The sequence below is a fragment of the Bubalus bubalis genome, chromosome 3 (assembly GCF_019923935.1).
Source record: "Bubalus bubalis isolate 160015118507 breed Murrah chromosome 3, NDDB_SH_1, whole genome shotgun sequence".
Classification (NCBI taxonomy): domain Eukaryota; kingdom Metazoa; phylum Chordata; class Mammalia; order Artiodactyla; family Bovidae; genus Bubalus; species Bubalus bubalis.
Genome location: NC_059159.1, coordinates 91,298,179 through 91,325,715, shown reverse-complemented (window position 1 = coordinate 91,325,715; position 27,537 = coordinate 91,298,179). Strand labels below are relative to the sequence as shown.

At 37.4% G+C, this 27,537-nt stretch overlaps 1 protein-coding gene across 16 annotated transcripts in view; it reads left to right on the top strand.

Annotated features, from left to right (window-relative positions):
* CCDC171 (coiled-coil domain containing 171) overlaps nt 1–27,537 on the top strand; it is a 338,655-nt gene that overhangs the window by 127,969 nt on the left and 183,149 nt on the right. For all 16 annotated transcript variants that reach the window (XM_044939834.2, XM_044939830.2, XM_044939831.2 and 13 more), the window contains 4 exons: nt 736–903; nt 2,684–2,872; nt 22,282–22,786; nt 24,937–25,053. In XM_044939834.2, coding sequence (XP_044795769.2) covers nt 736–903; nt 2,684–2,872; nt 22,282–22,786; nt 24,937–25,053 — 979 coding nt within the window. The remainder of the gene's footprint in view (nt 1–735; nt 904–2,683; nt 2,873–22,281; nt 22,787–24,936; nt 25,054–27,537) is intronic.

Below are 27,537 nucleotides of genomic sequence, written 5' to 3'. Positions count from 1 at the left end.
AAGCATATCTTGGGCAGCTACGTCCTTTCTTTTTTTTTTTTGGACTGCTAAGTTTGTGATATTTAAACACCAATAAATGCCCAGTTTGCCAAGTATGGTATAAACTTCTAAGTGGGGGAAAAATAATGAGCCTATCTTCCATCTCTTTCATATCACTGTCTGCTTTGCCTAAGGGGCTTAGGATAGATTTCCTATAAGTGGTAAGTAAACTAGAATCTCTGGAGGAGGAGGAAAGCTGAGTAATTGTGTGCATGTAAAGTGCAGATATTGGTATAACTTTTTCTTTAACAGTGTTGGGTACACTCTTTATTTTGGTTTTTTGACTTCACATCTTTTTTGGCAAATGTAAATATACAATTATGGAATTACCATGTTAACTTCTAGTTAGAAGAGCTTAGAAGCATCTAGTCCAGATACCTCATGTTAAAGCCAAGGAAGGTGAAGCCTGAACAGACACTGACTCAGATCATGTCCTCAGTTGTAGCAGAGCTGGCCTCAGAACCCAGGTCTTTTGGCTTCTACACTTGAGATTTTTTACTAAGTGTAAGCAATTGTAAGTTTCTATCTGATGTTTAACTTTGAATGTTAAAAAAGTCCCCAAGATGATCATATTCCCATACTTGAGTATTTTAATTCCTTTCCAGGATTTTTGACATAAATTCTTCACCACGTGTATTATGTGTTTTACTTCTTACAGTGTTTATATACTGGAATTAATTTCTTTTTTTCTCACAGGAGAAGCTAACCTTCCTTCATACCTTGTATCAGCACTTGATAGCAGGCTCTGTGCTCATAAAACAACCAGAAGGCATGCTGGATAAATTCTCTTGGTCTGAGCTTTGTGCAGTCTTGCAGGAGAATGTTGATGCCCTGATTGTAGACCTCAACAGGGCTAATGAGAAGGTAACTGTCCTCAGGCACCAGATTCCTCTATTAAATTCAGTGACATTTGTCCACATCACAGTATCATTAAGAAGGGCTGACATTCATCTTATTTCAAAAAGAATTTGGGTGTTAATAATTCAATACCATTAATTATGGCTTGTCTACAACTCAGTTTGATGCCATTGCTGTGGGCATGTAAATGTGACTGAAGTCTGTATGAAGTCTCTGAGCTCCACTTTCTGTGCAGGACATGCTAATACTACTAGCCAGTGTTAGCCACAGGGACCTAATTAAAAGAAAATAAATTAATCTTACTGATGAAGCAATTCAAAGAACTTAGTCATTTACATTAATAAACCAACTCTTTATGTTAGCATAAAATAGAAACAAGATACAGTTATTCAAAAACATGATCCTAAAATTCTTTGCTCAGGAAATAATGAGATGTTACTTTAAAAGCACTTAAAATTTAAAAATTATGTTTATGACATTTCTTGTAATAGAACAAACTGTATATTACAAAACCCATTCAGTGCTTTAGAAAGTAAGAAGGACATATTGTAGGAGAAAACTGGACTTTCATCATCCCTTTAACATTCACAAACCTAGGAATTCAGTCTTTCAAAAAAAATTTAAAAACCTTCTTTTGGTTATTGAAAATTAAAGTGGCTTGGCAGTCCAATGTATTTCTCCATTAAAGGTGTTGATTCTTATCCTGAGTCTTTTGAACTAGTTAGAACTATATTTATATGATCTAGTTTCTAGGTCTTAGTTGCAGTGACATTTGCCCTTAAGGGACACAGAGAGGAAAATTGTTCCCTAAGTTGTTTTTTTTGTTTTTTTTTTAATCTGTTGAAGTAATGAAACAGCATCTTGGCCCAATTTTAGAGTGAGAGCATTTTTATCTTGGTCTGATTGGCAAACAATCATAGGCATTGAGAAGTAGGATTGAGGAAATAAGGGAATAAATTGTGATAAGTGGAGATACTGTTCTTAGCTGTGAATGTGTATGTAACAGATTTCCAAATTACCGATAATTGAGTACATGTTTTAGCTCTCTGATATGGTATTGTATTTTAATAGTTTTTCATAATTTCAAAACATCGTTAATTGTCATACATATTAGATGATGAGGATTTGCTTTCCAGTGTTTTGAATGTGAAATAAAAAATGATTGGAACATTCTGCTTTATTATATGTAAAATGTTTGTAGATTTGTAAATCTCATTTAAATACTTCCTTTCCCACTGAAATATCTGAACAGCTTGAGTTTTGGTTCTAGAGGTAAAAATATTCTTCTTAATTTTCTCAGTAAAATTGATTATAGAATAAGTAACTTTGTTAGTTATTGGGGCTTCCCAGGTGGCATAGTGGTAAAGAATCCACCTGCCAATGCAGGAGGTGTGGGTTGGATCCCTGGGTTAGGAAGATCCCCTGTAGGAAATGGCAACCAGTTTCAATATTCTTGCATGGAAAATGCCATGGACAGAGGAGCCTGGTGGGCTGCAGTCCATGGGGTCACAGAGAGTCAGACACGACTGAGTGACTGAGCACACACATACAATTTTATTAGAGAAAAAGATGTCATCTATACATATAAATGAAACATTTTCTGCTAAAATATAGTTTTGTTCTACTAACTCCTGTTTCTTCATTTATTTTTCATTTTAGCTTAAAATTTTTGTATGATCTTAAGGTATAAAATATAGTATAATATTCTAGAATAGCTTTGGGGGGAGATGATACAAAGAACACATTGGTGAGCATATCTTGTTCTGTATTGCATTTCACTATTTAGATAAGTCATCTAGAGTATATCTGTAAAAACAAGTCTGATACGATGAAAGAGCTTCAGCAAACCCAGGAAGACACCTTTAACAAAGTGGCAGAGCAGATCAAAGCGCAGGAGAGCTGCTGGCACAAACAAAAGAAGGAACTGGAGCTGCAGTACTCTGAACTCCTCCTGGAGGTACAGAAGAGGGCACAGGTATGCTACTGCCACAAAGAGCTTGAAAAATGGGATGCTCGATCTTTTACTTTCAAGTGTTTTCTTTTAATACCAGTACCAAGTCAGTTAAAGCTTCGGAGAACCACACAGAACTTGCTTGTTTGGGTTACATGTCCATGTGATTGTGCAAAGACACGTGCACAAATGGGCATACATGCATATGCACGCACTCAGGTGGATTAAGGATTGTCTCACTTAAGTTTGAAAGTAGATGGGTTTCTGGCTAAAAATGCAGAGATCAATTAAATACTGAAATTGTATTTCCTTCATTTTAAAAATAAAGGTTAAGAAATTTTGGTAAAATATTATCAGTTTTAGTGTAAATATACTTTGATCCAGTTTATTCCATTTGTGGAGATTTCTATTAATATGTGAACCATCATTTTAATTCATTTGGGGTTGAAATTTGCTGTAGTTCCTAATGTTGAAGAATTTGAATTATAGTTATAGATCCTATAGCAAAACTATTGGTTGTGAGAGGTAATATGTCCTCTGTGTTGGATTCGATTGAGAACAGAAGTTATGTGTAGTTAACAAAATCATATGTTTTTCTTATACAAGATATTATCAGCATACTTTATATTGTTAACTGTCATTCCTGCCCAATGACAAATAACAATGACAGTCTATACTTTTTTTGTATAGACTTCTCATAGTTGATTCAGTTTTAACCTCTTTATTTGATCCACTCATTCTTATATTGTCAAGTCTAATTAAAAAAAGAAACCACATTTGAAAAATTTGCCAATAAACAGTTTCCAGTTGCTTAAAATAAGACCACTCTGTTTTCCCAAGCATTTGAGCCCCATATGAAGTTAAGCTTTGCTCTGTGAATTTGAATGAATTCATACACTCTCTAAAAGTGGCCTTTTCACTACATGCAGGATGCCTGTGATATCGTCTGCATTTTCTACCACTAAAGAGACCTAAATAAATTTTTTAGAGATAATATTGACATGCAGTGAGCAGATTTTAAGTGTATAGTATGATATTTTGATCAGTGTATGCACCCATGTACCCATCGCCCCATTTAAGACTTAAACATTTTCATTACTGCAGAAAGTTCTCTCGTGCTCTCTTCCGGTCAGTTTGCACTCCCCATAGGCACCCATTGTTCTGAGCTTCTGATACCTATCATCATAGATTGTTTTCCTTTGTTCTAGATTCATTCAGTGTGTAGTCTTCGGTGGTTGGCTTATTTCCCTCAACATATATATTTTTTAATATTCATGCTTGTATTTATCAGTTGTTCATTCTTTTTTATAGTTGAGTAGTATTCCACTTTACAATTATACCACAATTTGATAAATTGTGAATTGATGGATATTTGTCTTTTTTCCAGCTTTTGGCTATTGTAAACAAAATTGCTGCAAACGTTATTGTTTAACTGTTTTGTTGACATATGTTTTCTTTTGTAGTTAAGAGTGTAGTTAAACTACACTAGTTTATAAGACAGATGTATGTTTATAAGAAAACTATCAGACATTTTTTCCAAAATGGTTCTATCACTTTATATTTCTACCATCAATTTGTGAGAATTTTCATTGTTCTATATCCTCTGCAAAGTTTGTCATTGTCAGTCTTCTAAATTTTAGCCATTCTATTTGTTCTAAAATGGAATTTCATTGTGATTTTCACCTTTTCTTGGTGAATATGATATTGAGCACTTTTTATGTTCTTATTGTCATTTACATATTTTCTTTTGTGAAGTTTCTCTTCAGGTGTTTGTACATTAAAAATTTGGGTTGTTTGTGTTTTTATTATTCATTTCAGAAATTCTTTATAAATTCTGGATATAATTCTTTATCATACATATGTATCCCAGATCTTTTCTTTCAGTATCTCACTTGCCTTTTTATTTTTTAGTATTTATTTTGATGATCACAAGTTTTAAATTTTGGTGAAGTTCAACTTATAAATCTTTTTCTCTTTTGAGTACTTTTCTGTGGTAAGCACTCTTTCTATAGCCCAAGATTCTGAAGATAATGTATCATTTCTTCTAGAGGTTTTATAGTTTTAGCTTTTTTGTCTAGGTCTGTGATCCATCTCAAATTAACTTTTGTGTGTGATGTTAAATGGAGGCTGAGGTTCATTTTCTCTCTGCATTTGTTGTTCCCACACTATTTATTCAAGACTTTACTTTTCCTGATTTAGTATCCCTAGTCCCTTTGAGAAAAAACAACTGACTGCAGGTTAGTTGCATCCCTATAGTTTTGCCTTTTCCAGAATATTATATAAATTTTATTTATTTACTTATTTATTGGCTGTGCTGGGTCTTTGTTGCCGCACAGGCTTTTGCTCTAGTTGCAGAGTGAGGGCTTGTGCCTAGTTGTGGGTGTGGGCTTCTCATTGCAGTGGCTTCTCTTGTTGCAGAGCACTGGCCCTGGGGCCCATGGGCTTCAGTGGTTTTGGCACGAGAGCTCAGTAGTTGTGGGTCCTGAGCTCTGGAGCACAAGCTCAGTGGTTGTGATGTATGGGGTAATTACTCTGTGGCATGTGGAAACTTCCCAGACCAGGGATTGAACCTGAGTCTCCTACTTTGGCAAGTGGATTCTTATCCACTTGAGCTATCAGGGAAGCCTCAGTATGTTATATAAGTGAAATCATACAGTATGTAGCATTTTCAGTCTTTCTTCACTCAACAAAATATGTTTGGGAATTGTTCACATTATTGGTTGTATTGGTAGCTCCCTCCTTTTTACTGCTGAGTCATATTCCATTGTATGAATGTAGCACTGTTTATCTAGGTACTTGCTGATGGGCCTTTGGGTTGTTTTATTTTTTTTACTATTATGATTAAACATGCTTTTAACATTCATGGGTAGGTTTTTGTGGATCATTCAGTTCAATTCAGTCTCTCAGTCGTGTTTGACTCTTTGCAACCCTGTGGACTTCAGCTTGCTAGGCTTCCCTGTCCATCACCAACTCCCGGAGCCTACTCAAACCCATGTCCATAGGGTCAGTGATGCCATCCAACCATCTCATCCTCTGTCATCCCCTTCTCCTCCTGCCTTCAATCTTTCTCAGCATCAAGGTCTTTTCAAATGAGTCGGTTCTTCACATCAGCTGGCCAGAGTATTGGAGTTTCAGCTTCAGCAAAAGTCCTTCCAATGAATATTCAGGATTGATTTCTTTTAGGATTGACTAGTTCGATTTCCTTGCAGTCCAAGGGACTCTCAAGAGTATTCGCCAACACCACAGTTCAAAACCATCAATTCTTCAGCACTCAGCTTACTTTATAGTCCAACTCTCACATCCATACAGGACTACTGGAAAAACCTTAGCTTTGATTAGACAGACCTTTGTGGGTAAAGTAATATCTCTGCTTTTTAATATGCTGTCTAGGTTGGTCATAGCTTTTCTTCCAAGGAGCAAGCATCTTTTAATTTCATGGCTTCGGTTACCATCTGCAGTGACCTTGGAGCCCCTCAAAATAAAGTCTGTCACTGTTCCCATTGTTTCCCCGTCTATTTGCCATGAAGTGATGGGACCAGGTGCCATGATCTTCTGAATGTTAAGTTTTAAGCCAACTTTTTCAGTTTTTTGAATGTTGAGTTTTAAGCCAACTTTTTCACTCTCCTCTTTCACTTTCATCAAGAGGCTCTTTAGTTCTTCTTCACTTTCTGCCATAAGGGTGGTGTCATCTGTGTATCTGAGGTTATTGATATTTTTCCTGGCAATCTTGATTCCAGCTTGTGCTTCATCCAGCCTGGCATTTCACACGGTGTACTCTGCATATAAGTTAAAATTTTTTTTGGAGGGTGAATACTTAGGAGTCTGATTTCTGTTATTATGGTAAGAATGTATTTAACTTTATAAGAAACTATCAAATTGTTTTCCCAAGTGGCTATCATTTTGCCTTCTCACTAGGCTTGTAAGAAAGTTCTAATTGTTTTGCATCTGTGCCAGCATGTGGTTTCATCATTTTTTTCTTTTTCTTTTTAGCTATTCTAATAGGTGTATAGTGCTATATCATTATGGTTTTAATTTAGACTTTCCCTAATGAATAATAATGTTGAATATTTTTCATATGCTTATTTGCCATCTGTATATCTTCTTTGGTGAGTTATCTATTCATATCTTTTGCCCACTTTGTAATTACGTTGCTTATTTTCTTCTTGCTGAATTTCAAACATTGTTTATATATTCTGGATACAAGTCATTTGTTAGATATGTGATTTGCAAGTATTCTCTCCAAGTCTCTTAAAAGAACTTTTGCAGAACAAGTGTTTTAAATTTATAAAGTTCAATTTGATACATTTTTCTTTTATGGCCTGGGCTTTTAGTATTGTATCTAAGGACTCTTTTCCCTAGTACAAGGTCACCAGGATTTCTTCCTGCTTTTTTTCTAGATTTTGTATAGTTTTAGGTTTTACATATAGGTCTGTGATCCATTTTGAGTTAATTTTTGTAAAGATATGAGGCTTGGGTTGGTGTTTTTTTTTTTTCCTGCATTTGGATGTCCATGTTCTAGCACTATTTCTTTAAAGACTATCCTTTTTCTACTGAATTGCTTTTGTGCCTTTGTCAGAAATCAGTTGGTTGCATTTGTCCAAGTCTATTTTTTAGACTTTCTCATCTATTCCATTTGTTTATATGTATATTCTTTTTTCAGTACCACATTGGTTTGATTTTTGTATTTTTTGGTTGGTCTTGAAATCAGGTAATGTGAACCTTCCAATTTTCTTCATTTCCTATCACTTTTAAAAAATGGGATAAATTTGACATGGAATGTGGTGTAAATTTAAGGTATACATCATAGTACTTTGATATATTAATGTATTGTGATAAGGTTGCCTTTGTAATATTTATTGCATTATATGCTTATAGTACCATATTATTGTCTATGTTCAGTGAACATACATGACATCTAATCAGATGGTAAAGAATCTGCCTGCAATGTGGAGATCTAGGTTTGATCCCTGAGTCGGGAAGATCTGGAGAAATAACTGGCTACTTGCCTGGAGAATTCCATGGACAGAGGAGCTTGGCAGGCTACAGTCCATGGAGTCACAAAGAGTTGGACATGACTGAGTGCCTGAGCACAGCACACAGCATGATCCTATTACCTGTTTCTTAATTGTTTCTGGTTTATTTTCTGTAGGTCTCTTCCTTCACTTGTGTTTGCTGCCTAGAGAAGTTCCTTTAGTATTTGTTGTAAAGCTGGTTTGGTGGTGCTGAATTCTCTTAATTTTTGCTTGTCTGGAAAGCTTTTGATTTCTCCATCAAATCTGAATGAGAGTCTTTGCTGGGTAGAGTATTCTTGGTTGTTGGTTCTTCCCTTTCATCACTTTAAATATATTATGCCTTTCCATTCTGGCTTGTAGAGTTTCTGTTGAGAAATCAGCTGATAGTCTGGTGGGAGTTCTCTTGTACGTTGTTGTTTTTTTTTGCACATTTGATTTCTTTAGATTCCACATATAAGTGATGTTGTACAGTGCTTGTCTTTCTCTGTCTTGTCTTGCTTAATAGTATGTTCAAGGTTCATTCATGTTGTCACCAATGGCAGGATATATTCCTTTCTCATGGGTGAAAAATATTACATTCTGTATGTAAATCTTTTTTACCCCTTCATTTGTTGGTGGTCTTTTGGGTTGTTTCCATGTTTTGGCTGTTGTGAATAGCGCTGTAGTAAACACGGGAGTGCAGGTATCTCACCGAATTACTGTTTTCATTTCCTTGGGTATATTCTGAGAAGCAGAATTCCTGGATGGTAGGTCTAGTTTTAATTTCCTGAGGCCCCTTCATATTGTTTTCCACAGTGGTTGGACTAACTTACGTTCTTTCCGGCAGTGTGTAAGGGTTTCTTTTTCACCACGCCTCACTGTCCCCTGTTGTCTCTTGTCTTCCTGATGATAGCCATCTTAACAGGTATGAGGTGATATCTCATTGTGGTTTTTGCTTGTCTCTCCCTGATGATTAGTGAAGTTGAGCATCTTCTCATGTGTGTCTGTTGACCATTTTGATGTCCTGTTTGGAAAAGTGTCTATTTGGTTCTTCTGCCCATTTAAAACTATTTTTTTGGTTATTAAGTTGTATTAATTCTTTATGTATTTTGAATACTAACCCCTCATCTGATACATGATTTGTAAAAATTTTCTTCCAGTCTGTTGGCAATCACCTCATTTTGTTGATGGTTTATTTTGCAGGGCAGGAGCTTTTGAATTTGATGTAGTCCCATTTGTTGATTTTTATTTGTATTGCTTGTGCTTTTGATGTCATATCCCAAAAAAATCATTCCCAAGACAAATATCTTTGGGCTTCATCTCTATGTTTTCTTTAGGAGTTTTATGGTTTTAGGTCTTATGTTTAAGTCTTGGATCCATTTTGAGTTAATTTTTGTGAGTGGTATGAGTAAAGGGTCTAGTTTCATTATTCTGTACATGTTTCTCCATTTTTTCCAGCACTATTTGCTGAATAGACTATCCTTTTCTCATTAGTTTTCTTGGTTCCCTTGTTGAATATTAGTTGACCATATAGGGTGGGATTTGATTCTGGACTGTCTATTCGGTTCCATTGGTCTAGAAGTCTGTTTTAGTGCCAATGCCATATTGTTTTTATCACTATGGCTTGCTGATGCTATGATCTTACATATAGGAAATCCCAAAGAGTCAATCAAAAACTATTGTAATTAACTAATTACATGTAATTGATGTAATTAATTGTAATTGATGATTTTAGTAAAGTGGCAGATAACAAAATCAACTTATAGAAATCTGTGACATTCTTTTACACTAATGAGGAAGCCTTGGAAAAATAAAACGATTCCATTCACAGTAGCATCAGAAACAATAAAATATTTAGGAATAAATTAACTGGAAAAGTAAAAGATCTGGACAATAAAATGACAAGACTTTGCAGAAAGAAATAGAAGATACAAATAAAGAGAGAGACATCCCTTGTTCATGGATCAGAAGAATTAATATTGTTAAGATGACCATACTACCCAAAATGATCTACAGGTTCAGTTCAATCCACATCAAAATACCTAAGGAATTCTTCATAGAAATAAGAGAAACAAGCCTAAAATGTGTGTGAAACCACAAAAGACCCCTAACAGTCAAAGCAATCCTGAGAGAAAAGAACAAAATTCTTGATTTCAAACTATCCTATCAGTGTTTTGAACTCACTTCCTTTTTAAATCTCCAGGAAGGCATAGCAATTCACTTTCTCAAGTAAAGGAATCAGCATCACAAATGCTGATGTTTTAGGAGCAGCTCTCACTGAAGACTTTTTTCCTGAAGAATGTGTAACATATGGCTTTGATTCCTGAATATGCAAATTGAAAGTATCATTTTCATTATTCCTGAATGTACATTAATATTATATATTGGCATTTGTCTGTATTATTTATGTACAATATTTGAATTTTCATAAAATATAATTGGATACACAGCAGCATTTAATTTGGGTTTATATTTAGTAAACTAATATTATATTGCATATTACAGTATCTATAAATTTCATTTTGGGATATTTTCCTATGATTAATTCTGTATCTCTGCTTTTTTCCCCAAGCTGCAATGCAGATAAAGATATTTTCATTTTATATTATTTAAACTTCAAAAATTATGTTGATAAGGACATGAGAGGAAAAATCCACAGGTTTGCATAGCTTTATGGGTTGTAGAGAATGTTATATGTCAGGAGAACATAGCCATTAATAGATACCATCTGCTGGAAAATAAATGACTTATCCATAGAGTCTCTGTTTAGTGTTTGGTTATTGTAAAGAAGTGGTTAGTAAAAGACAGGTAGTTAAATAAAAAACAATTTTTGGATATGAATAGCTTTTATTAAAAAAATGCAGAATGATTTGCAAGACTTTCGGATGTTTAAGCTTTAAAGCAGGTAGTGGGAATGCTGTTAGGTAATGAAATTAGAGTAGGAAGCTTGTTTTTTAACATGTTTTTGTATATGTGCTAAGTTGCTTCCACCTGCAATGTGGGGACCTGGGTTCGATCCCTGGGTTGGGAAGATCCCCTGGAGAAGGGAATGGCTGCCCACTCCAGTATTCTTGCCTAGAGAATTCCTTGGACAGAGGAGCCTGGTGGGCTAGAGTCCATAGGGTCGCAAAGAGTCAGACAAGACTGAGCGACTTCCACTTTCTTAAGTTGTTTCAGTCGTGTCCGACTCTGCAACCCTATGGACTGTAGCCTGCTAGGCTCCTCTGTCCGTGGAATTCTCCAGGCCAGAATACTAGAGTTGGTTGCTGTGCCCTTCCCGACCCAGGGATTGAACCTGTGTCTCTTATGTCTCTTGCGTTGGCAGGAGGGTTCTTAGTGCCACTTGGGAAGCCCTCGCATGGTTTCAGTATTAGTTGAAATGTGCTAGCTACATGGCTGGGTAGTTTGTGAATTTAAATAACTTTGGAGCCATCATATAAATATATCTCCAACATCTTTGCCTCCCAAAGCATCAGGACTGAGTGCCATGGTACCTTGCCTTACTGACTTTGCTTTTGTAATTTTAGTATTTATATTCTTGTTTCTTTTCTATCTGAAAAGATGAAATTACTGGAACAAGAACTTCCTCTCTAAAACTAAAGATTTTTCACTGTCAGTTAAGTATGGTTAACCCTTGATATGATGTTTATTTTAAACAATTCTGGTTTATGTGACAGTTTAGTGAAGTCCCCTTCTCCAGAGGATCTTCCCAACCCAGGAATGGAACCCAGGTCTCCCACATTGCAGGTGGATTCTTTACCAGCTGAGCCACAAGGGAAGCCCAAGAGTACTGGAGTGGGTAGCCTATCCCTTCTCCAGCGGATCTTCCCAACCCAGGAATCGAACCAGGGTTTCCTGCATTGCAAGCAGATTCTTTACCAACTGAGCTATCAGGGAAACAGTAAAGTCAAGTGAGTTTAAATTGAAGAACAAAAATCAAAGAAATTCAGGTTCATCATAATATATTGCATTTTATTTCTCTTCCATCACATTATTAACAGTACATTTGGGTAGAAGTAAGTTACTCAGGGCTGGTGCACTGGGACCACCCAGAGGGAGGGTATGGGGAGGGAGGAGGGAAGAGGGTTCAGGATGGGGAACACAGGTATACCTGTGGCGGATTCATTTCGATATTTGGCAAAACTAATACAATATTGTAAAGTTAAAAAAAAAAGTGTTGTTAGATGTTAATTTTTTTTACTTTTAAATTGAATTTGAAAAATATTCAGAGATAAAAGTGCAGCTTGTTTATATTATTGATAATGATAGGGAGACATGATTCACAAGGAGTTAGACACAGTTCGGTACACATTATGTTATGATTGGGCACCTCTAATGAAATATAGGAAAGTTCTCTACTTTTCAAATAATTGTTTTAGAAGTTGTTTTTATTAATAATAATGCTATCAACTGAATTTTTATAATGCTTGATCCAGTTTTTAACTCTTTTTCATACCTTTGCTTGCCTCCTCTTACATGATCCTCATAATAAACATGTGAGATAAGTCACTTAAATATCATTTATATTTTACAAATGTGAAAAGTAAGATTCAGAGAACTGCTCATTTGTGTAGTGAGGAAGTTGTAGGGTCGGAATTAGAATGGAGACAACAGATATGACATGTTTCGCACCTTGTTTGGCATTTAGAAGCTACAAAGTAAATGTTATGTGCTGTTTGAATATATTATCATCATCCTTATCAGGGAGTCTTTTTTTGCATCATGCTAAACACTTTCTTTTAGGAACATGCTATTTTTGTATATGAAGTAATATCTGAAAACAGGTCTAGTGACAACTCAGTTTCATATTTCCTGAACTCACTTTTCTGAGTGAATCTTGTTTATTTAGTAGTTAAATATGATAATGTATGAAAAAGCTAACCAGTGCCACACTGTTAATCAAAGATGATAGTTCTTGGTCTCGTTTTTCTCAGACTTCTTTTTTCTGAGAGACTGAAATTTTAGCATACTATATTGCAAAATTACTACCGTAGGTAAGAATAGCAAAATAACTTTACATAATATAATTATTAATTAAATAAATGTTATATATAAGATTTATGGAACCCTCTGTTTTGTGCTGTGATCCTAACAAAGAGGTGTAATACTTATTTTCCTCAAAAAGTGTCAAATTTAGTTGGAGAGGCACTATAGAAACATATGAAAAATTAAATAATAGAAGGTTTATCACGAGGTTGTACATAATTACTTGCCAAAAGAGTGCTATCAACTCAGAAGAGAAGGTGGTTAAAGTTTGAAGCCTTCGTAGAGGAGACTAGAGCCACCTGGGCTTTGTTTTCAGGATCTGAAAGCCCATAAGGAAGGGAGACATGAGACAGATCTGATCATGCTAACTTTCTAGCAGTCTGAGGTAATATCTTTTAACAATCACTAAATCAAACATCTTGCCTGTATTGACAGTTTATTTTCAGTCAAATGATGAAGAGAACTCTTTTTCTTTTGAGGGCTTGACTACCTCTTTGGATACTTTTATAATTTGTATTGCCTTAGAAACTAGAGAATACGCACAGGCATGTACCATTTTTGACACCTATTATTTTTGATGTGCTAAACTTCCAAATGAAATTAAAAGACACTTGCTCCTTGGAAGAAAAGCTATGACCAACCTAGACAGCATATTAAAAAGCAGAGACATTACTTTGCCAACAAAGGTCTGTCTAGTCAAAGCTATGGTTTTTCCAGTAGTCATGTATGGATGTGAGAGTTGGACTATAAAGAAAGCTGAGCACCGAAGATTTGATGCTTTTGAACTGTGGTGTTGGCGAATACTCTTGAGAGTCTCTTGGACTGCAGGGAGATCCAACCAATCCATCCTAAAGGAAATCAATCCTGAATATTCATTGGAAGGACTGATGCTGAAGCTGAAACTCTAATACTTTGGCAACCTGATGCAAAGAACTGACTTATTTGAAAAGACCCTGATGCCGAGAAAGATTGAAGGCAGGAGGAGAAGGGGAGGACAAAGGATAAGATGGTTGGATGACATCACGACTCAATGGACATGAGCTTGAGTAAACTCTGGGAGTTGGTGATAGATAGGGAGGCCTGGTGTGTCACAGTCCATGGGGTTGCAAAGAGACAGGACTGAGTAACTGAACTGAACTGAACTGAAACTTCCAAAATGAAGATAGTGTTTTTAAGGTAAGTAAATAACTATTATGGGATTTCAGTATATATATGGAAGACCAGATAATGAAATTGCTGGGTTGCGTGGTAACTTTTTATTTAACTTTTTGAAGAACTGCCAAACTTTTTCAAAAGTCTGTGCACACCATCTCAACATTTCCACTGACGATGTATTGAAGACTCCAGTTTCTCCACAAAATGTGCTTTATTTTTTAACAGAGAAACATTTACATTGTAGGAAAAACAGGCAGATTTATGTTTATTATTTTAAAATACTACCATTGTATAAAAAATATAGGTAACATAAAAATAAAACCTTTTAAATGAAGCCTTTTGATGTCTATTTGTCACTGACTGTCCAGTTTGCAATTTGTCTTTTTGCCAACATAAAGAATGAGAACTCAGCAAGTAAAAGTGATAAAAAAAGTTTTACTCCACAGGGAGGTGTCTGATTTCTGGCCCAAGGTCTCAAAGTTCATGGGTTGCTGAAAGCCAGTAGATGTCCCTTAAAGCTTCTGTATTTCAGGAAGTAAGTGCGTGATTCATTAAGGGAAGAAGCTGTCCTGTTCCCTTCATTTTCAGTGCACTTTGACTTTATCAGAGTCATGGAAAACTAATGAAATTAGATAGAATTTTTGGCATGTCAAAAAAATCTGTGTAGAAGATATAAAGTTTATAAAAATTTCAGGTTGTTAAACTTTTAAAAGGTATTTTGAGGGGGAATTTGTGAATATTATTTTTGAAATTAACACACCAAGGAGCAGATTATCTCAGTACTAGGAATGCTTTTGTTCAATTTGAAGGTGATGTTCCTTATGTTTGTTTGAAAAATATTAGCCTTTAATCTTCTTTGGTAAAGAACACCAGTTTTCTTTTTTAAGGCATATTTGCTCTTATAGTAATTTCCAGCCTTATCCTCAAACAAGCTTTGTTATTTAAGAATTCATGGTAAATAATGCAATACCCCTGAAGGTCTCCCTGGAATATCAGAATTAATTTAAAACAAAATTTTGACATGTTGATAAGGTCCAAATTATATTTAGAAATTATATTTTTTTTGATTATTTTTTTTTTGCTTTATATTTGTAAAGTTTTTATTCACTGGCTATTTACTCAGTGCTTATTATGGGTAAAGTGCTGTTCTAAGCACCAGGGAACATTTTATAAAGGATTATTTAATATGTTTAATACTTATTAAATACTTGAAGGGTATAAAGCATTATGACAGGCACCAGCATAAATAATCCCTGGCCTTTAGGAACTAAAACTCTATTGTATTTGAGGGAGAGCAGATAAACACACATGAAACAAGTAAGTAGCAGTGTAGGAATTAAGTGCCTAGTAGTTTAATTATGTTCAGAGAAGGTCAAGGTCAACATGAATAGGACTGATAGTAATAGGTGTCATGGAATAGATAGACCCTGAAATGGGTTCAGGATATAGTTAGAACTTGAGTAGCATTAGGGACGGAGAAGGCAATGGCACCCCACTCCAGTACTCTTGCCTGGAAAATCCCATGGATGGAGGAGCCTGGTAGGCTGTAGTCCATGAGGTCGCACAGAGTCGGACATGACTGAAGTTACTTCGCAGCAGCAGCAGCATTAGGGAAGTCAGCATCTGGTGGTGCTACAGACCATGGATGAATTATGAAAAGGTATAGTAAGGTTCATGTCTGGATAGCAGAAGAGCAGCCCATATCCTTTTTCATTCCAGTTGAGGATCCTGGGAAATGGTGATGTCTTTGCAGAAGGCATGTGGAAGTGTTGTGACTTGAAGGGGAGACCTTGGTTCAGTAAAGATAGAGTTCCAGCAGTAGGATTGGATTGACCCAGTTTGACATGAAACTAGCTTTGAAGTTTGGGGGTGAATAGTTAGTGCTGATGATCATTAGAATTAAGGTGGTAGCAGTGGAGATGAATGAGGATGTATTTTGTAGATAAGCCCTATTGTGCTTGCAGATGGTTTTGATTTGGGAATGGAGAGGATACGGTGAAAGGAGGAGGAATTAAGACTGATTACAAAGTTTTTGACTTGAAAAATTGGGCAGATGTTGGTTCAATTTACTGATATAAAGAAGATTATTATAAACATCTTTTAGGGCTTCCCAGGGCTTTCTGGAGTGTGAAGTCAAGTGGGCCTTAGGAAGTATTACTATAAACAAAGCTAGTGGAGGTGATGGAATTTCAGCTGAGCTATTTCAGATCCTAAAAGATGATGCTGTTAAAATGGTGTACTCAGTATGCCAGCAAATTCGGAAAACTCAGCAGTGGCCACACAACTGCAAAAGGTCAGTTTTAATTCCAGTCCCAAAGAAGGGCAATGCCAAAGAATGCTCAAACTACCGCACAACTGCATTCATTTCACATGCTAGCAAGGTCACGCTCAAAATCCTTCAAGCTATTTTTCAGCAGTACGTGAGCCGAGAACTTCTACATGTACAAACTGTATTTAGAAAAGGCAGAGGAACCAGAGATCAAATTGCCAACATCTGCTGGATCATGGAAAAAGCAAGGGAATTCCAGAAAAACATATACTTCTGCTTCACTGACTACGCTGCAGCCTTTGACTGTGTGGATCACAACAAACCGGAAAATTCTTAAAGAGATGGGAATACCAGACCACCTTCCCTGTCTCCCGAGAAATCTCTATGCAGGTCAAGAAGCAACAGTTAGAACCAGACATGGAACAGCAGACTGGTTCAAAATTGGTAAAGGAGTACATCAAGGTTGTATATTGTCTCTCTGCTTATTTAACTTTATTCAGAGTACATCATGCAAAATCCCAGGCTGGATGAATCACAAGCTAGAACCAAGATTGCTGGGACAAGTATCAATAACCTCAGATATGCAGATGACACCACACTAATGACAGAAAGTGAAGAGGAGCTAAAGAGCCTCTTGATGAAGGTGAAAGAAGAGAGTGAAAAAGCCAGCTTAAAACTCAACATCCAAAAAACTAAGAAAATGGCATCTGTTTCCATCACTTCATGACAAATAGATGGGAAAAAATATGGAAGCAGTGACAGACTTTCTTTTCTTGGGCTCCAAAATCACTGTGGACAGTGACTGCAACCTTAAAATTAAGACGCTTGCTTCATGAGAGAAAAGCTATGACAAACCTAGACAGTGTATTAAAAAGCAGAGACATCACTTTGTGACAAAGGTGCATATAGTCAAAGCTATGGTTTTTTTAGTAGTCGTGTGTAGATATGAGCATGCATGCATGCTAAGTTGCTTCAGTAGTGTCCAACTCTTTGTGCTTCTATGGACGGTAGACCACCAGGCTCCTCTGTCCATAGGATTTTCCAGGCAAGAATAGTGGAGTGGACTGCCATGTCCTACTCCAGGGTATTTTTCCAACCCAGGGATTGAACCTGATTTTCTTACATTTCCTGCATTGGCAGATGGGTTCTTTACCACTATTGCCACCTGGGAGTTGGACCATAAAGAAGGCTGAGCTCCAAAGAGTTGATGCTTTCAAACTGTGGTGCTTGAGAAGACTCTGGAGAGTCCCTTGGACTGCAAGGAGATCCAACCAGTCCATCCTAAAGGAAATCAGTCCTTAATATTCATTGGAAGGACTGATGCTGAAGCTGAAACTCCAATACTTTGGCCAGCTGATGTGAAGAGCTGACTCATTGGAAAAGACCCTGATGCTGGGAAAGACTGAGGGCAGGGAGAAGGGGGCAACGGAGGATGAGATGGTTGGATGGCATCATCGACTCAGTGGACATAAGTTTGAGCAAACTCTGGGATATAGTGAGGGACAGGGATGTCTGGCTTGCTGCAGTCTGTGGGCTGGCAAAGAGTCGGATATGACTGAGTGACCAAACAAAATAACAGAGGGCTTCCCAGATGGTGCAGTTGTATAGAATTTGCCTGCAGTGCAGTAGACGTAGGAGGCTGTGTTTGATCCCTGGGTCGGGAAGGTCCCTTGGAGGAGAAAATGGCAACCCATTCCAGAATTCAGAGGAGCCTGGCAGGCTGTAGTCTGTAGGGCTTCAAAGAGTCGGACAGGACTGAATGACTGAGTATTCGCGCACACGCATGGGGCTTCCCAGGTAGCTAAGTGGTGAAGCATCTGCCTGGCAATGCAGGAGATGCCAGTTTGACTCCTGGGTCAGGAAGATCCCCTGGAGGAGGAAATGGCAACCCACTCCAGTATTCTTCTCTGGGAAATCTCATGGACAGAGAAGCCTGGCGGGCTACAATCCATGGTGTCAGAGTTGGACATCACATCACAATTGAACATTATAAACAGATTTAATAGGAAAAACAGTGGTACTTGAGATGTTTATGAGGTATCTAAGGGAAGGTGCCTATTGCAGGGGTCCCCAAATCCCGGGCCATGGACTAACTGCGCAGCAGGAGGTGAGGAGCAGGTTGGTAAGTGAGCAAAGCTTCATCTGCTGCTTCTCATCACTCCCCATTGCTTGTATCGCCGACAGAACCATCTCTGCCCTTGCTCCTGCCCCTGCTGTCCATGGAAAAATTGTCTTCCACAAAACCAGTGCCTGATGCCAAAACGGTTGGGGACCACTGGCCTAATGGGCAGTCAGATCTGTAATTGTGGATTTCAGTAGAGCTACCAGGAATGAGGGAATATAATTGTTAAAAAATAATCAAAACTTTTAGTATTTGTTCATGCATTGGAGAAGGAAATGGCAACCCACTCCAGTGTTCTTGCCTGGAGAATCCCAGGAACGGCAGAACCTGGTGGGCTGCCATCTACGGGGTCGCACAGAGTTGGACACGACTGAAGCGACTCAGCAGCAGCAGCGGCATTAATATTAGTGTGGTTTTCTTAATCTAACATTTGTCAGTAAGAGCTTTAAAAATTTAAGTAGTTCATTATTTTAAAATCCTTAATTCAAATATCTCACTTTGCTAATTCTAGTTATTTAGTTCAATATTGTCCCAGTTGACTGTTTTGATAATCATTAATATTTGTTATCTTGATTATAATTACTCAAACCAAGAATGACTTAGGACAACATATGACAATTAAACAGTCTTTAGAGATTGCTTTTTTACTTACATGTAGACTTTACACGTATTCTTTTAAAAAATTGAGGTAGCTTATTTATAACATTATTTAAGTTTCACGTGTACATTTTTTTTTTCACGTGTACATTTTAATGTAACTTCTGAATACACTATAGCATGCCCACCTCCACGAGTCTGGTTTCCATGCAGCACCATACAGTTGACCCCTTTTTAACCATTTTGTCCTCCCCAGACCCTTTTTCTCTGGTAATCACTACTCTGTATTCTGTATCTGTGTTTGCTTTGGCTTGGTTTATTTCATTTTTTTTTGTTCTTGTTTGTATTTTGTATTCCACATGAGTGAAATCGTATGGTATTTGTCTTTCTCTGTCAGACTTACTTCATTTAGCATAATACCTTCAAGGTCCATCCCTGTTGTTGAAAATGGCTAGTTTTCATCTTTTTTTATGGTTTAATAGTATTGCATTGTATGTATAGACCACATCTTCTTTATCTGTTCATCTGTTAATGGGCACTTAGGTTGTTTGCATATATTGACTCTTGTATATAGTGCTGCGATAAACATAGGGATGAACATATGTATGGTTCGGCCACTCAAGATGGCTGTTCTCTTGCTCTCGGTACATCCCCCTGTTTGACCAGTCTCTGCTTCACTCACATGAATATCCAGTTCTCTTAATTATCAGGCTTAATTAGCTCCTGGAAACTGATGAGCCCACCTGATGTCAATTCCCTCTATAAATGGTAGCCGCCTCCTCCCCTGAGTAGCAAAGACTGTTCCCACGTCCTGCCCAGCATCTGCCACACATGGTGGGGTGTCACTCCAGGACCCTTTGTGTACGATCCCTCTATCCAATAAATCAAGGGTCCCTAACTTCCAAGCTGCAGACTGGTACCTGCTGGTCAGATCAGCAGCAGCATTTAGATTAGAAATAAAGTGCAGAATAATTGTAATGTGCTTGAATCATCCAAAAACCATCTTCCCCAACTCTCAGTCCATGCAAAAATTGTCTGTCTTCCATGAAACTGGTCTGTGGTGCCAAAAAGGTTGGGAACTGCTGTAGCAAACCACTGATGTCTCTTTCACTGTCTCCAGGCTCCTCAGTGTTGAGGCTGGGCAACTTTAAGACTTGCTGGGTGCAATGCAACAAGATATCTTTTCAAGTTAGTTTTTCCATATTTCGATTTATATGGAAAAGTGGAATAGCTGGATCATATGGTAGTTATATACTTATTTTTTGAATAATTTCTATACTGTTTTCCATAGTGACTGCACCAGTTTACATTCTTACCAATAGCGTGTGAATTCCCTTTTCCTCCACATCTTCACCAATGCTTATTTGTTGTCTTTTTGATAATAGCCATTCTAATGGGCATGAGATTGAGACCAAGGGTAGTCATCAGTTAGCTCCATTAAACTGTAAATTGCTTAATAAATAATTAACTGTAACCTGCCTTCATTGATCAAACTTCCTTTAAATTGTCCTCTAAGCATTATGTAGCCTAAAAGATGTTTGCCTGAGTTGGTTTTTTAGGAACTTGGAGTCAGCTGTGTCCAGTTAGAGTCTGAGCTGGTTAGGACTGGCCGGATCACCATCCCTCCAAATGGGCATGCTTGAATGTACACTCAGTGAACTCTTGACGTCAGAAGACCAAAAACCCCACCCTCAGAACGTGAGTCCCACGGAGAAGCACGTAGCTTAGTTGCGCCTGTGCAGACTGATGATACCTCACCTTTTTCTTATCTCCAGTTACCTCTCTTCATGCTCCCCACACCTCAGCTTTACCCAGGACCGTCTCCAGCCCGTGGCCTTTGGGGAGGTGGATGTTAGATTTGTTCTCCCATCTCTTCGCTTGGCTGCCTCGTGAATAAACCCTTTCTCTGCTGCAAATCTCTGTCTCGCCATTTGGCTCGCTGCACCTCGGGCAGTCGGACCTGGTTAGGTAACGAGATGATATTTCATTGCGGCTTTAATGTGCGTTTCTCTGATAATTAGCAATGTTGAACATCTTTTCATGTGCCTGTTGGCCCTTTTCATGTGTACTCGGGAAAAAACGTGTATTCAGATGTCTGCCCATTTTTTTAAATTGAGTTGTTTGTTGTTGTTGAGTTGTATGAGTTCTTTTATGTTTTAGATATCGGCTGCTTCTACCAGGTACCCTAAAATGAAAATGGGCTGTGTAAGTCTAGCCTCTTAATTCTGTTTTCCAAAAATTCCATTGTGTTCCTGTTTTCTCTATATAGAGAGGAGTATTTTTGTCATATATTCTAGATTTTTATCAGTTTCTAGGTGTGTTTTAATTTCTCATCCTTATCCCAGGACTGTCTGTTTCCGGCTGCCTCTCTACCCTTTTATGCATTTCTGGCAATCTAGCGTAGTTCCACCATCATGTTATACCACAATCATTGATTTATTTGTCTGTTTTCCTAGCACATGGAATTTAGTGACTAATCGATAAATGTTTATTGAATGATAAATGAATCAGTAAAAAAGTTGACATCTGTTATCTTCTAAAAATTTGCTTCAGTAATTCCTTAATGATTAGACATAAGATTTCATGGGAGTTAGTTTATTTTCTAGTCTATTTCTAGATTAAAATCAAGTGCCTGCAGTTAAAATTTCTTTGTGTTCCATATTAAGTTTTGAATTATATGTACCTTGATGAGGAAAAAAGGACCAGAGCGCTGCTCAGGCCCACCCCACAATTAGCATTTTTTCCCCAGCACTGATGCTGTGCTTTGTGCAGCCTTCTGTCTTGGGAAAGAAGAAACTGAAATGAGAGTGTATTCTGAGAATCAGTCCCTTCTCATCTAGTAAGTAAGTAAGTGGCAGATAGTCAGATGGTGTGTGTTGTATTATTTATTTAATCCTTTGCTATTCTGACAAAAAATTGTCTTTTTACATATAGAAAAGCCTCTAATGCTGGTGTGATTTCTGTTTAAAAATAGGAAATAATTGTTACTGAGGAATAGAAGAGAAGAAATTTTCTTTTTTTGAATATGTGTATGTATGTGAAAATGTACAAGAAATTTACAAAATATTTTAAAATTTCTGTGTTCTACTTTATGTAAAGCTTCCACATAAGAGGATTTAAAACCTGTGCACATTGGATCTAAGCTGTTTGGCCCACTGTTGCTCTGTCATATGTGTTTTTTTGATATTTTAGAACATAGATCTTGGGAAGAAAAAGAAATAGTTGTCAGCAAAAGCCTTTCTTTTTTTAATGACGGGTTAAAATGCCCATTTGTTTCTTGATCAAATATATTATTTGACTTCTCTTCTTTTAGAAATTTCAAGAAATTGCTGAAAAAAATATGGAAAAATTGAACCGTATTGAGAAGTCACACGAACAATTGGTGTTTGAAAATTCCCACTTCAAAAACTTGTTATCCCAGACCAAAAGGGAAAAGACCTCCTTGCTGGCAGCCTGTGCATTGATGGCTGGCGCCTTCTATCCTCTCTACAGCCGATCATCTGCCTTATCTACACAGAGAGATTTTCTCCAGGAGCAGGTCAACACCTTTGAGTTGTTAAAATTGGAAGTTAGAACTCTAGCCCAGGCTTTGTCAACAGTAGAAGAAAAGAAGCAAGAGGAAGCCAAGATGAAGAAAAAAACATTCAAAGGATTGATACGTGTATTCCGGAAAGGTGTTATTGCAATTTTGGCAGCAAACAGACTCAAGATTTTGGGCCAGTCGTGTGTCTCTCTTTTTACCTGGATGGAGAGTTTCAGAGAAGGCATAGGCGTGTTAGTGTGTACAGGAGAGCTCAAAGACAAGCATAAATTTCCAAGTAAGATCATTTGGGCTTTTAAAAATCTAACTTGAATGTAAGTGACATCCGAAGTGAATATGTTGGCTCATTATGCAAAGACTTTAAAAAATCGTTTACAATGTCAAATCATGTAACATATCTACATATATAGGTATCCATAGATATATATGTGTGTATGAATAACTGTGTATGTATATATAAGTTAGGTTTTGATTTTTGTAAACATTAAAATATAAACAAGGTTGCTGCTAAGTCGCTTCAGTCGTGTCTGACTCTGTGCGACCCCATAGATGGAAGCCCACCAGGCTCTCCTGTCCCTGGGATTCTCCAGGCAAGAACACTGGAGTGGGTTGCCATTTCCTTCTCCAATGCATGAAAGTAAAAAGTGAAAGTGAAGTCACTCAGTCGTGTCCTACTCTTAGTGACCCCATGGACTGCAGCCTACCAGGCTCCTCCGTCCATGGGATTTTCCAGGCAAGAGTACTGGGGTGGGGTGCCATTGCCCTCTCTGAAACAAGGTAGCAAGTATATATGATTTCAACTTTGTATAGCTTTATTATATTTCAATGCTCTTTTCACAGTAAATTGAAGAGTTTGTACAGCGATTTTTCAGTAAAGTCAATCTAGAAACTCTGCCCTATTTAAAATTAATTAGTAGCATAAATTACTTTCACTTCATTTGAGTTAGTATAAAATGATCAGAGTTTAAAGTCTATTGATGAATAAAAATGGAGCAAATGTGAGTTTACAGCAAACATCTTTTTGAATGCTTGACTATTCCTTTTTTTCTTTTTTTTAATCGTGGTATGGTTGCTTTACAATGTTGTGTTAGTTTCTTCTGTGAATCAGCTGTATGTATACATAAATCCTCTGCCTCTTGGACTTCCCTCCTACCCACTGATCTCACCGGTCTAGGTAACCACAGAGCACTGAGCTGGGCTCCCCGCACTGTACAACAGGTTCCCACCAGCTAACTCTTTTGCACATCAGTCAGTTCAGTTCAGTCACTCAGTCGTGTCCCACTCTTTGCGACCCCATGGACTGCAACATGCCAGGCCTCCCTGTCCATCACCAACTCCTGGAGTATACTCAAACTCATGTCCATCGAGTCGGTGATGCCATCCAGTCATCTCATCCTCTGTGTCCACTTCTCCTCCTGCCTTCAATCTTTCCCAGCATCAGGGTCTTTGCAAATGAGTCAGCTCTTTGCATCAGGTGGCCAAAGGATTGGAGTTTCAGCTTCAGCATCAGTCCTTCCAATGAATATTCAGGACTGATTTCCTTTAGGATGGACTGCTTGGATCTCCTTGCTGTCCACAGGACTCTCAAGAGACTTCTCCAACACCACAGTTCAAAAGAATCAGTTCTTTGGCGCTCAGCTTTCTTCACAGTCCAACTCTCAAATCCATACATGACTACTGGAAAAACCATAGCTTTGACTAGACAGACCTTTGTTGGCAAAGTAATGTCTCTGCTTTTTAATATGCTGTCTAGGTTAGTCATAATTTTTCTTCCAAGGAGCAAGCGTCTTGGAACATATTTTGCACATAGTATTTTACACATAGTAGTGTTTATGTGTCAGTCCCGGAATGTGTGACTACTCTGAGGCAACAATTATTTCAATTTTTAACTTTTCAAAAGTAAGCTATTAAATAATGTAAGTAGAACTAAAGAAAGTTTTCTTCTCTTTTTTTATGATGTCAGTTACCATTACCATTATATATATAGAGTCAATAAATCTAACATTTATTATAGACTTCTCCACGGAGAAGGCAATGGCCCCCCACTCCAGTACTCTTGCCTGGAAATTCCCATGGACGGAGGAGCCTGGTGGGCTGCGGTCCATGGGGTCGCTAAGAGTTGGACACGACTGAGCGACTTCACTTTCACTTTTCACTTTCATGCATTGGAGAAGGAAATGGCAACCCACTCCAGTGTTCTTGCCTGGAGAATCCCAGGGACGGGGGAGCCTGGTGGGCTGCCGTCTATGGGGTCGCACACACATCGGACATGACTGACGCGACTTAGCAGCAGCAGCAGCATACTAGGTAAAGTTCTGTGTACAATTTTTGTTCTATTTCTTAAATAGCTAAATGCTCCCATAATTTTTAAATGACTTTTAATACTTTTTTGTAGCATTGCATAACAGATTTTTTCTATTTTTGTAGAACATCAAAAGGAGCAGTTACGTTGTTTGCAAGCTCTCAGTTGGCTCACCAGTACTGACCTTCTTGTTGCAATAATCAGTTCCATGGCTGAAGTACAGGAAGCTATTAGTAAAATAGGTATGATTCTCTTTTTTATGTCCTTGGAAAATACAAAAGTAAATGTCCAGGAATGCCTTTTGGTACAAATTCTGATAAACCTTCAAAGAAGAAAATGTATTTGTTTTTATCTTTCTTTTACTCAGATACAGAGAGATGATTAAATCTATATTTAATGAAGTAGTGAATTAATGCAATTTTTGATGTATTATTTTGTCTTTATGGAGAAATGGTGAATACATCCACCTTTTTTTCCCCCTTAGGATCTTCTTTTCCTATGGAAAGCTCATTGTTAGCTTTTTTATTAAGAATTGCTGGTAACGTTCTTTCAAATGTTTTAGTATTCCTTCTGTTTCTGGCTGTGAATCAGACAGTTGAATAATAAGTGAATCAGTAGAAAATTTTCCTCTCTCATATGGCAGTGTGGATTTTTGTTTGTTTGTTTAATTGTGTGTGTGTGTGCTCAATTGTGTCCAACTCTTGGTGACCCTATGGACTGTAGTCCACCAGGCTCTGCTGCTAATGGGGTTTTTCAGGCAAGAATACTGGAGTGGGTTGCCATTTCCTCTTCCAGAAGATCTTCCTGACCCAGGGATTGAACCTGTGTCTCTTGTGTCTCCTGCATTGGCAAGCGGATTCTTTACCACTGCACCACCTAGAGTTAATTTGAATAGTCTGCTCTTTTCCACTAGATGAAACCACCAAGAACCAGCAATTTCCAAAGGTCTAAAATTCAAGTTTATTTTCTTGTGGCAGATTGTGTGACTTGTTTGTGTGAAAGTTTTAATGAAAACTGATTTCTCTGCACTAAGAGAGTAACATACAGTTACCTACTGCTTAAGTTATGTCATTGGACTAATTATGGTCATTTCAGCCACATTAATAGTTAAAAAAAAAAAAGTATAGCAGACTTCTTAATACTTGACTGTGTAATAAAATATTCTAAGTATTAATGAAATAATTTGGGATTTATTTTAATTCTTTAAACAGTTCTTCTGTGTAAATATGGATCATTTATTGTGATTTCAAGCTTCTAAACCTAGGCTCCTATAGTACAAAACTTATGATTCAAAGATTATTTTTAGATTTTGCCATAAATGTTGGTAAGAAATATGCATATTTTAATATATTGGCAAAACCTCAACATACTGGATTTGGAGTCTGAAATAAAAGTGTACATAAATATATTTTAAGACTATTGGTAGCAATATGTATAGGTAAGAACTATCAAGTGGAAGGTAGACCAGGAATGGTGATTGTAAGTGCGTGCCTGCTTTCAGGAACTAGTTGCCTTTGATGTTAGAACCTGGTATACCTCTAGCTGGAGGAAATAGCAAGTTCAAGAAAACTTATTTTAGGGAAGGTTTAAATGTTGTTGCATAAAGAACACTACTTGGGTACATAAATAAGTACCCATTATATCTGGCTTCTGTTACATACTGTCTGTGAGATTTATTTGCTTATTGTTTGCAGTTTAAAAATTTTTGCTGTGTTATGTTTCATTGTATAAATATACTACATGTATGAATTTATTTATTTGTTCTCCGGGTAATGGACATTTAGGCTTATTATAGATTTTGGCTGCAATAATAAACTGTTATGACTTTTCAAAAAAAAAAAAAAAGAAATAGCAAGTTCAAGAAAACTTATTTTAGGGAAGGTTTAAATGTTGTTGGATAAAGAACACTACTTGGGGCCTTCCCTGGTGGCTCAGTGTTGGAGAATCTGCCTGCCAGTGCGGAAGACATGGATTCGATCCCTGATATAGAAGGATCCCACATGTCATAGAGCATTTAGACCTGTGTGCCACAACTGAGCCTGTGCTCTAGAGCCTGGGAGCTGCAACTGCTGAGCCCTCACGCTGCAGGTACTGGGGCCCGCCTGCCCTCAAGCCTGTGCTTCGCAGCGAGACGCCACTGCAGTGAGAAGCCTGCGCACTACAGCTAGAGAGTGGCCCTCACTCTCTGAAACTAGAGGGGTCCCACACAGCACCGAAGACCCAGCACAGCCAAAAGTTAGATAGATATATAAATGAACACTTTTTAAAAGAACACTGCTTAGAGAAGAGAAAAATGAGGGTTGCTTAGAGAGGGAAAATAATAGATGTATCAAAGTACTGAAGAATATTAGAAAGGATATGGCCCAGGCAGATAATTGTTACTGAACTAGTACAAAAATTATCAGTGTGAACCTTGATATTATATTCAGTCTTGCTAGTTATTAGTTGTAAGAAGTTGGGCAAGTTACTTAACTTTACCAGGCCTCACAGTCTTTACCTATAAATGAAGATATTACTGTCTTCCCAGTTGTTATGAGGAATTAATATGATAACAGTTGTTGAACATTTTGTATGGTACCTGGTGTATAGTGGGTGCTAAAAAATTGTTGTTCCCTTACCCCCTATCTCAGCATGAAAGCAGCGTCTCGTGTTAATGAACATGAACACATGCATGTCTCCTGTATACATTTTTTAAACTACTAATTATTAATTTTCTGTTCTAAAAT